We start from the raw sequence: 12,251 nt of genomic DNA on the forward strand, positions 1-12,251 counted from the left end.
ATGGTGATCGCCATGTCGTTTTCTAAACAAATGCATGAAGCGATAGGAATACTATAAAATATGCTGTTAATAAGAACACACATTTAATAATAATTTTAGAATATTTTGAGGACAAAGTAATGCTGACAGGAAAACATACAGATTAAGAATATGGGTCCACTATTTAGAAAATTTACGAGTAAAATCTAGTAATTAACGAAGTAACATATAAGGAACCTTTTTCTAGAGGGGGCACATCTCTAGGTAATCTGATAAGATAGAAATTGCATAAGTGATGCCAACGCCATTACCAGGTAATGCACAATGAACAAAAGCAACTACACGCAATGCAAATACTCGTAAGGTACAGATTGATGAGTTGTCGGCACAATGAAAATAGAACAAATACTTGATTTGTCTGCAAGGAAAAATTCGCATATTCAGATATTTTACGCCCACTCTTTAAAACATGAGTACATAATTACAGTGGCTACAAAATAAAGAAACAATCAATCAATCAAAAAAAAAAAAGACACGAAGCTTGTAACCATGTGTGTTCTGAGAATTTTTAATCTGGACCAATTTCTGGTCGGTTAACATGCATTGGATCTTTCCTTATATTTCGTACTTACCTTAAAAATATAATAACAAGGAAACATTCAATTATGAGTGGTTCAGCATAAGTTTTAAACACTATTTTTGTAGACCTACACGTTTGGAATGTAATGTGAGATACCGATGGTACTAAATAAAATTTTTCCACAATTATTTAAATTTAATATCCGATAATAAATAAGCTAAATATATTTTGACACTTAACTAACCTCCAAATGTATAAATCACAAAATCTGCCATATCAGGGGAAATATTTTACTTTCAACGCTTGACATATTTTAACATATTATTTAGCTAATTTCTTGCTTTTTCTATTTTCGTAGTTTCATTCATTGGATTTTGTTTGTTACACATTCAAGTGTTTGTTTTCTCTAATGTTTGTAATCCGGAAGTTAACACATCACTGTTTTCGCTTTGTACTTAGGTTCTTAGGCCATGTTGTTTAGAAAATATAATTACGATCACCATAGCAACGAGACGGATGTGATATCACACTATTTCAGTCTATTAGAATAAAATCTATATTATAGTTCATCACGCAGTGACATACCTCATTTCCGTATGGATAGATTTCAGTTTAATTCAGATTTCATAAAACTCCCATTTACCTTCCCTACAAGTATTTGTTTAATGCAGAGTAGCACAATTAAAAACCAATGTAATATAAGTTTACTGCAGCTGCTGAAAAGTTTCAAATCCGAATGGTCTACTTACCTGTCCAGTTTGAGAGCAAGTTACTTTTTAAAATTTACTTTGACTGCAATGCACTTAACCTAGCGCTTCTACCAAATTCAAACTCTTGGAATTGAAGTTCTTCTCCTGCATGTTCAAAAAGGCATTCGCAGACTCATTACATCATACCTCAATATCCGATAAGAATTTGGTACAGTTCTGGTCACAGAAAATGGGACTGCCTTCCAGAGACTAAGTCCGAAAAAATGGCCATAGATCCTTACGAATTCCCTTTAGGTCTCTCTCTTTTTCCTTGCATTTCTGCCACATTCAAGAGTGGAAATTGAACAATAATATTGCATTATGCATGGTGGACCTCGGTAGTCAGTCACTAGTGAGAGTTCGCAGCGCGGTGAATAATCCAAGATTTAACAGTGTTTGACAAAGGTCAAATCGTGAGGTTGTAAATGACTGGTGCTTCGATCGCGCAAACAGCTGCACTGGTTATGTTCATGATCAGCTACACTGAAAGTGTATTAAGGCAAGCAACGAAACGGCAAAATTGCAGATCACGGCGCAAGGTTGGTTGTCGATCTGTGAGGGTGCATCCAGCGAATGACTGGCACAGGCGCAGCAGGCTAGAGCAACTGACTATCCAATACAATTGCAAGTAGGCCTAATTCGAAAACATGACCATGGGTCGTATATTCCCATATGTGGCTATTCCAGCAGACCGCTCCTCACCCGAGTTCAGCAACGCCGAAGACTTGCTTGTGTAATGAAAATGATCTTTGGACAATAGAAGATCCAAAGTCTAATGATCTAATGGTTTACTTTTTCATCCACTTCTTGGATGAATTTGTACGAATTTGGCAGGGAAACAAAGGGTGCTGTAGTCATCGTCCATGGTGTCAACATTTCAGGCATGTGGTAATGGGTGTATAGTATGAGGCACATTTATATGACAAAAACTAAATTCCCTGGTGGCAGTAATGATTTCAAGGGAGCGCGGTGACTCAGCAGTATAGGGCTCAACTCGTTTGTGGGGTTTCTGGTTCGATCCCAGCTCTCTCCAAATGGTTTTGTGGTGGACAAACACTGTGTATAGATTTTCTCGGAGTACTTTCGTATCCTCCCGCTTTACTTATTCTATTATTTCGTTTATTATCATCAGCACCGTCTTGACATCGATTCATAATCGTGAGAAGTTAAACTAAGAAAGAAATTCAAGAGTTGAGCAGAGGTATATGGTGGTTATTGTGAGTAACCAATATTTTTGCAGTAGTACTTCCACCCTCGTATTTTGAAAGCCCCCTGAGGAAATTTCAAATTACCACTGACTGCTGATTGTAGATGAACGAATGATGTGTATAGTGTGACGATCTAGCAGATTGGGTACACCTTACCACTCCGTTGCATTATCACGTCACGTGCAAGATTGGTTCTTCGAATTTAGTGTGGACTTCCAGCATATTCTATGTCCCCCAAATGCCTTGTATCTCAACCACATTCAGCATCTGTAGGGCACCATAAAGCGGTATATTGAGATACTCCCACCTCCATCTCGGTATTGAAGGCATCAGTGATTGATGAATCGGCCATATGAACAGGTCCCAGGGGTGTTATTGAGTATTACGTGCGCAAAAAAGTACATATATTAACCATCCTCTTCTTGGGAGTGCTTCTTGATCATTGTGGAGCTAAGCATTCATGTTCACATATTGACAGGTGAAAGTTAAGTGGTGTACATCATATTTTTTTGGTTGACTAACATCAAGTTTCTGATAAATGGAACAGCTGTTTCCTTTAGAGCTAGAACTTTTCCAGCCATCTGTTGAAATCTGTCAATAATCCAATCCAAATGCCGCCTTTTAAATCTGCTACTACAACTTTTAAATTTGTAAAATAATTGTAAGATTATTTGAAAACATGGAAGATGTTCGTTTAGATTCTTATCATTAACTGTTTGCGTATTATAAACTATTGTATAGGCCGTATGCTAAAATTTGATAGCTGAAATACATACGCTCTGATTTCCTCCAATGCATCTTTGACTTTCGCCTGAAGAGCACTGCTACTCCCTTGGTAGGACGAATGACATTTCAACTGGCCTTCCAACTCTTCAACTTTAAATCTTAATTGAACATTCTCCATCTACTCAATGAAAGAAAGGGAAACATTTTAAGTAATTCTTCATTGTTTAATTAACATCGTATATAGTAAATTGACTACTTGCATTGGAAATTTAATTTAATGTGAAATGGTAACTTAGAGGTAAATTAAATGTGTTTTACCTAGAAGTATTAAAATTGTAATCAGATAATTGTTTTACATATTTCAGTACTCATTTTACAAACTAGTACATGAAAATTTGAAGGAAGCCGCTGTCATGTTTTGGCACACTCACAAATTACTCTTAAAGTAATTGTCTTAACAAGGAACCTAATCGAGTGCGAGGTTGAGGTAGCAAAAAATCGTCGGTAGTACGTGAAGCTCCGTCAACTGTATACAAAATATTTTGTGCTAAGGGGTACCAAAATGAGAAGTTAAAGGGGAACTTAAAACAGGCGAATTTTGTGCAATTTCTGGAGGACATAATGGACACCCAGAATATGGAAGGAACATAATGTTGGAATGATTAGACAAGACGAAAATAAGGAATACATGTGTCGCGGAAACATGTGAACAGTGAGCGGAGACGGAGTCACAAGCGTGTCACGCGAGACGAAGTACAGGAATGACAACAGACCAAAATATAAATACAGTGTCTACTGTACACCATTCGACAATTCTAGCATCGATAATAGAGAATGAGCTCCCTCGTGGCTAAGCGGTTAGCGTACGCGCCTTTGGCGTGGGAGACCCGGGTTCGATTCCCGGCGGGAGCTCATGTGGTTCGGATTCCACGTTAATCAGTAGGTCCACGTCTCATATAGCCTCGCTGCTGAAAGGGACGCTAAACTAAAATCAACTCAACTCGATAATAGAGAAATATATCAGTGAGCTGCTAGTGGCTTACTTCATACAGATGACATCGATGAAAACGCAAGGTCCCATTGATAACGCCAAGTATTGATTTATCTACCAGATTGTGGCAGTAAATTACACACCACGAGACGCAAAAACACCTCTTCACATCATCCGTCAATGCAAAGTAAGTTTCTTGAAGGGATTTCTGGTTGTTGGTTCTGTGGAGGCAAGTTAACGATTCGGGAGGTGGCTATAAACTGCAAAATCTACTCCACATTTTGTCAGCAACATATCCAGACATCAACTTATACAGAAGATCTGCCCCATTTGTGTGGGAATGCAATAAATCAAGTCCATGTGCGTATGGATAAGGCCCTCATCACATGCATCCTGTTCTATACAAAGATTTCTGCAACAGATTTCGGTAGACTCCGGCATCCAGTGTATTCTCTTCCAGGACATACCAGTGAAGTCACCTGATGGCAGTCCCATGATTTTTTGTGATTCTGGAAAGCCTGCCAGGAGGAGAGGTTCGACATTCTCGTTCCTGTACTTCAACGAGCCTCCTACAATGGAAGTTACGGTGCAGGACTATTGCCAAAACACATGGTGCTCAAATCAAGGATAACCGATGGTAGTCCCGTGGTTTTGCCTAAGGTAAATGAGACGTCAAATTTGGACAGATACAGAGGGATCAACCTTCCGTACATTTAAGAGATCAGATGCTTAGTCAGCACTTTTACAATGTACCTGAAAATTTGCCTTTTTAAAATTATTTACTACTAATTGTGTACTGTTTTATGGTAGTTTGAGTATGGAGATTGATTAAGGAAGGTATTTCTTAACTAACGCTACTTACTTTGTGTTGTTCTAGACTCATTTGTGCGTGTGTTTGTTGTGTTCATTCAGAAGAAGAAGTGCCTTATACTTACGCGTAAATAGTCCTAATTCTTTTTGTTATACCTGAGGAGAGGTGACTCTTTAATCCCCAAAACTACAATTGATCCCCCTTGTAAAAAAAAAAAAAAAGTTCTACGAACTTTATTTCGGGTGTAAGCCTGGCAACCGACAAGAAGTGTGCCCCCACATATGCTGTTTGATGTGTTTGACTCCTGACAGGCTGGTTAAGAAGTTCACGATACATAGCGTTCGTTGTTCTCGTGATTTGGAGGGAATCGACAGATCACACAACAGACTGTTGTTTTTGTCTAAAAGAAAAATATAACGAATCGCGTTGAAAACAAAGAAGAGTGTGCAATACCGTAATGAACCATTTGCTATGAGACCTGTATGCCACAGTGAGGAATTTCCAGTAACACTACCTCCAGAAAATGTGACAGTGAGTGAAGATGAACCCATTAAATAGTATGAAAATGATGCAGGATGTGGAGGAGCTACTCATTCCGACCAACATTTGAAGTGGCCTGTGAATCAAAGACCCCACACACTTTGACACAATAGGATCTCAACGATCTTGTTCGGAATTTAAATTTGTCTAAGCAGCAGCCTAAGCTTTAGCTTCGCGATTGAAGGATGAATCTTGTTTCTCGAGATGCCAAAGTGAGTGATTTTTTAAAAATATTCATCGAAAGAAGATAACATTGTTTTGTTTGTTTGTTTGTTGTTTTTTTTTGTAATAATACCGAATTCTTATGGAGACTTTTGGTCATGCATACAGTGTAAATGAATGGCATCTGTAGTCTCAAAGCAATACTGGGGGCGCGGTGGCTCAGTGTTAGAGCGTTCACCTTCGGTGCTTGGGGTCCCTGGTTCGATCCCAGCTCGCGCCGTGTGGACTTTGTGGTGGACAAACACCATGCTCGTGGGTTTTCTCGGGGTTCTCCCGTTTCCTCCCACTTTCTTCATTCCACCATTCCATTCATCTCTCATAATCACCGTCTCCTTTAGCCTGACTGGCATAAGCGTGAGACGTAAAACTCAAAGATTTCATTTCATTTTTTCAAAGAAGTACTTCTCCACAATGGGAACAAATTTCCTGCTGTTCCGATTGTTTAGGTAGGTAACGTTAAGGAAAGTTATGAGACTTTTAAACTGATTCTCATTCTTATCCAATATGAAAAAAAGGAATATTTTGGAGATCTAAAGATAAATGCAAATCTGCTTCGCATGCAGCTGAGTACACAGAATACTGCTGCTTTCTATGTGAGTGGGGCAACAAGGACAAAAAAAAAAAAAAACAGTGTGGAAAAATGGTTTGCTCGCATTTAACTGCTGCCTGGACATAAAAAATGTGGTGAAGATTCCTCTTGTTGATAGTAAAAATGTGTATCTACCTCAATTGTACATTCAGCTGGATTTTATCAAAAACTGTAAAAGCCATGGACCAAACATTACGTGGATTCGTGCATTTGCAACAGAAGTTCTCAAAAATCAGTGATGCTGAAACAAAGGATTATTTGTAGGATTAGAGAATTAATGAATTGTGAGAATTTCGTTGACTAGTTGGGTGATATTGAAAAAATGGCATGGTTGGCCTTTGTATCTGCAAGATATTTTAGGCAACCATAAGTCAGAGAATTATCGTGATATTGTACCTGAACTCCTGAGATCCGTTAAAACGTTAAACTTAAAGATTTCATTTCATTTTTTTTCAAACTGCATTTCCTGAACTATTAATTGGACTTCTTCCCGGATAATCTTGGTCCAATCAGTGGTTAACATGGTGAACGCTTTCACCAGGATATTTCTCAAATGGAAAAGCGTTATCAAGGGTAATGGAGTGCAGTAATGTTGTCTGACTACTGCTGGACATTATGACGAAACGTTCCTAAGGCAAAGTTTCGCAGGAAATCAGAATGGGAACATTTTAAGGGATGTTTTTTTTTTATATTTTGTTTACTTCTACATTGTTCATTGCTTTGATTTCTTTAATTTAATTTTGCAATTTAACCCTGTTGTTCGGCACCTAGGTTATATGTTGTTTGCCGGGGATCGAGTTGAGTTGAGTTGATTTTAGTTTAGCGTCCCTTTCAGCAGCGAAGCTATATGAGACGTGGACCTACTGATTAACGTGGAATCCGAACCACATGAGCTCCCGCCGGGAATCGAACCCGGGTCTCCCACCCTAAAGGCGCGTACGCTAACCGCTTAGCCACGAGGGAGCTCTTGCCGGGGATCGAGTTTGCAATACTCAAATCAGAAATGAGCGTAGTAATCAATAGCGTCAATGTTTGCCCCTTGATTCCTTTGTGTGCTAACACTGATTTTAATAATTTTACCTTATGCACTATTATTGAGAGATCATGTCCAAATGAAAAATAAATATATATATTCACGAGTTGTAATATGCATATACAAAAACCATTTTCATATGAAAATTGAGTGCAATGGGTAAATTCTGCGATTAGATCTGAATTTAAGGGTGAATTATCTTCTATCGTTTTGATCTTGTGATAAATATATATTATTTTTGTGTTGGGTATAGTGTGATTTTTGGTGTTGATTATGCAATAGTAAGTTAAAAGTTTCTTAAGATCATAATTATTTAGAACCTTATGAGCTGTTTAAATTATCTTCTTGAAATTCTTTGAGACAAATATACGAGGAGTCAGAAACAAAGTATCAACAAAAATATGTAAAAGGTGTCTACCTGAACATGTCTCGCCCGATCCTTCAGTTCATCTCTTTCCCTAACTGTAGCTTCCAGCTGAAGTCGATTTGTTGTAGCTGTGTTCCTTGCTTCTCCGAGATCCTTCTCACATCTTCTAGCAGCTGCGAGAGCCTGTTCCAGCTGTAGTTGGAGGAGGTGTAACTTTCGCTTTTCCTTGTCCAAATCTTTCTCTGTTTCATGTTTGCTAAATAGTGCTTGTTCTAATTGTTGTCGGCTTTCTTCCAGTAAACGCTGTAGGTAAAAAGTAACTGCTATAGTTAGTAATATTCGTCGACCAGAAATGATTTTTAAAATTAATACATTGTGAAGAAAAACTTTGTTCTCAACAGCTCTTTTACTTTGGGGCAGGACTGTCTTAAAGCGTGAACCCGTTGGTCACTTACTCGGGAACCCCACGAGCAGAATTAATGTATAAATGTATTATGTGTAAAATTTATTCATACGGCCCCGAGCAAACTCGCTCGCCGAGGGGCTTAAATGCTATTAAAACAGCACTGCTCGGGAGTCGCGGAGGCTGAGTGGTAGAGTGCTAACTTCTGTTGTGTGGGATCCCTTGTTCGATCCCAGCTCGCGCCAAGTGGGCTTTGTGGTGGACAAACACCGTATGCGTCCATTTTCTATGGTGCACGGAAGCTTCTCCGCACTTACTGACTTGCCATTGAAGGCAGAATATTAATGATGTTAATAATAACCCAGTTATAAAGTACTTTTATGGTTGTCCCTGTTTAGTAGTATTATAACGTATTGTATAACAAGGTACAGCGCCTACTTGGATTCTCCCTATATACTGTCTGCGTTCATTGAACTACCATTCTCTGATTATTATTGAAATAAAAGCTCAAGATATTTTCTATTTTTCACTTTGCCCAACTGCAAGCCCATAGCCAGAGAGCGACTAGAGTGGGCCTCCTCTAAAGTAGAATTTGGAGAGAATTTTAAAATTGACTCAAAACAAGATGTGAAATTCTTGCAACTTTTATTTATCAAATTACATTCAATTTAGCGTATTTTACTCATTTGTGTGTAAAGTTATATACTTCTTGCTAAACATGTACTATTGGTCTTTACCCATTTCAAAAATTTCAAACTCAAATACCCTATTATTGCACCATAACAAATATTGAAGGAATGAGACCAGATGCAATTCAAAGAATAGCTAGTTGCATCGAGGTCCACAACGTTAACCGTGAACTTAAACGAACTGCAGTCCCATTTATTTTGGGAGGTACTGAATGCAAGCAATGAATAAAATGTAACCTTTTATTGTCTATTAATATCACTTAAAAGTTACTATAATATAATCATGTTCAAATTTATGAAAAAAGAATTCTACAGTTTTACGAACACAATACTTCACAAAGCAACTTGTATTAATTAATATAAAAAAATAAACAAAAGAAAAGGTATTATCCTATTAAAAATTGAAATGCTTTATGCACAATACTTTAGTTTCTTGCTTAAATTTGTGGACGTCAATAAAACGACACCTATTTATAATACGACAAAAAGTGATCGAGAAAAGGTCTCAAAGCTTTTATTTACTGTAAATAATAAAAATACTGTAAAACCTGCTTTTATCCTCACCCGAATATTTGTATGTTAGGCCTTAAGGAGGTGAGTTTTCGTAGTCTTAGATTTGTGCATCGTAGCATTTTTTTTTTTGTGTGTGTGTGTATGTGTGTGTGTGTGTGTGTGTGTGTGTGTGTGTGTGTGTCTGTGTCTGTGTGTGTGTGTGTGTGTGTGTGTGTGTGTGTGTGTGTGTGTGTGTGTGTGTGTGTGTGTGTGTGTAAAAGGAGCTGTGGGTCTGTTGCAAATTCCATCTAAATAATTGTCTGTGTTCCTTGATGTCCTTGCCATTGCCTCTCGGTATTTATTTTCAGCCCCTCAAAGAAATAAGGCTTGCCCCTTGCCTGCCCAAATGCTAAATCCTTCTTACCCTTCCTAGGTTTTGTCTGCTTCTCCTGAGAACAGACTCAGCCATGATTCTCTTAACAACTTAACAACTTTTCTTATTTTCTTTTGACAACTACAAACTTGATGATCTAGCACCCTTCCCGCTGGTCTACTGGTTAGTACATGTACCTTTGGTGCACGTGATCCTGGATTCGATTTCCGGTGAGACAGCACGAAACTCTAATTTCATAATCATTCACTTTCAGTAATCATCCGTCTTCTTTACCCTAAACTAATATATATATAAGCTATATAATATATATAGCCTAAGTTATAGACTACGCATATATATGAGCTAGTCGATATGTACGAAAAACACAAAAGAAACATCATCACATTTTGTACCTACCATATCTTGACAGCATATCAACAGAGTCTTTCGCTTCATCATGGCTGAGGTACAGTAAACCTTTCTTTTTCCTTTTACTTGTGTCTCTTAAGGATCATAAATATAATTCCTAAGCCTAATATTTGTGTATTATGTGTTTCATTAATTAGTGTCTCTAACCTTGTTTGCTTCTGTGCTGTACTAATTTCGTCACAGATAGCTTTATGTCGCTATTTTAAGTATTATCCCCATATTGTTTCAGGACAGCACCTTACTGTAGGATCTGGCTTGACCCCTCCCCCAAATGACAGTACAAAAGAGTAGATTAACCTACTAGCTTCAATTAATTTATATAATGAGTATTTTTAAAAGTTTTCTACAAAAGTATCAAACTTCTGTAATTAAGAGAACAATTAATCAATGCAGTAATTTGTGGAGGAATACAAAATCGTTATAAAAATCCTCTGAGATATTTAATTACGTGTGTCAAGCAAATTCAAATTTGATTACATAAATTGTCCAGTTATTCCAATGATTTTAATTTATTCCTTACGTTAGTGTGTAGCTTATGCAAAATTAGCCAACCTACCCGCTTCAAGCTCAATTCATGTAATTTTTCCCTTAATCTGCGTTCGAAGTTCAACATGCCTGGATCACTTCTTTGAAGATCCTTCTCATCAACGTTAACCACGTCTTCCATCTCTAAATGTCGAAAAGAGAAAGATATATTATGAAATTAATCTGTTGTTATTCGTGAAAGAGCTTAAATAAAAGAAAACTGTCCATATCGTAACCAGTACAGAGTACAGGACATTTGTTAGAAATCGAAAATTAGTTATTCTGACCTAGATTGTTTCTTATTTTCTTTACTTACGCTGAAAACGTGATACTAATCATGATCGGAACAGGTTTCGTCGGTTATTTGGTTATACACTCACAAATAAGAGATTATTCAGACCAGTATTTTTTTTTTAAATGATAGTAATTTAGTTTCCGTAATTTGTTTGTACAGTATTGTCTATTCTAGAGTAGGTGTTCAGTGAGTTGACCTATGAGCTAGCTAATTTTCTGGAAAATAATTAGTTGAATTTTGCTCAAATAATGTGTGAGGTGAGCGTATATAATTATATTAAATTTTACTGTCACTTATAGGAATATTCTACCTTGAAATAAAATTTTAATCTAATCATTTAAAAGATTTATTTATTTCAACTGATCGAATACTCATTCAGAACCGAGTAATGTCTGTAGATCATAAAATTACGTGTTAGGTTGGAGCAATGGAAATTCGAGCAATGAATGACGTCTCTCACTTTTAAAGGTCCAGAAAAATGCTTGATTAGTCAAATTAATCTCCGGTTACAGCCACGCACTTTTACCGTTGCCTCAGCCAACGGTTGGTTTCCATGTTAAAAGAAGACTGTAGTCTGTGATGCAAAGTTCTTTACCTGTGTTGCACTCCACAGCCATCAGGGAAGTTCGTTTCTACAGTGACCGAGATGCCAGAATTAGTGATGAGCGCAAGAGTCTTGGTCTTACAGTTTTTGCAAGAGTCTTGCATGCAAGACCAAGACCAAGACCAAGACCAAGACCAGGTATCCCGATGCAAGACCAAGACCAAGACCAAGGGGTGCAAGACCAAGACCAAGACCAAGACCACACCTGCAAGACCAAGACCAAGACCAAGACTCTTGCGCAAGAGTCTTGCACAAGTACCGGCACTACTTGAATTTCTTTTATAGAGTGCAAAAAAGTAAGAGATGGATTTTTTGGCTTCAGTAAAAATGTTGCTGCAGTGAATGTGTTCCCAGTAGTTTATGAAATCCGTGTGAGTCGATCTGTCCTTGTAGCATATAGCTACAGTATGTCGTTTTCTTAATTGGTTGTTCGCGTTTTCTGTGGATATTACTCGTTTTCAAGCCACACAGGTGTCATCTTGCGCCATATGAGCTTTTTTGGTCGACAAACCATGTGTGTGTGGATTTTCTCGGCCTCTTTCCGTTTCCTCCTACTTTCTTCATTCCACCATTTCAGTCATTTCTCATCATTACAGTCTCCCTTAGCCTTGGTTCATAATCGTGGGACATTAAACTAGATATTTCA

At 37.7% G+C, this 12,251-nt stretch overlaps 1 protein-coding gene across 1 annotated transcript in view; it reads right to left on the bottom strand.

The window, feature by feature from the left end:
* LOC145674590 (uncharacterized) overlaps positions 1-10,848 on the bottom strand; it is a gene marked incomplete in the record, with an annotated part of 35,700 nt that extends 24,852 nt beyond the window's left edge. Inside the window, 3 exon segments of the mRNA XM_081744801.1 lie at positions 3,293-3,420; positions 7,847-8,098; positions 10,738-10,848. Coding sequence (XP_081600927.1) covers positions 3,293-3,420; positions 7,847-8,098; positions 10,738-10,848 — 491 coding nt within the window.
* Between the last annotated feature and the right edge of the window lie 1,403 nt (positions 10,849-12,251).

Source organism: Thermobia domestica, chromosome 2, assembly GCF_964235325.1.
Source record: "Thermobia domestica chromosome 2, izTheDome1.hap1.1, whole genome shotgun sequence".
In the NCBI taxonomy this organism is placed as follows: domain Eukaryota; kingdom Metazoa; phylum Arthropoda; class Insecta; order Zygentoma; family Lepismatidae; genus Thermobia; species Thermobia domestica.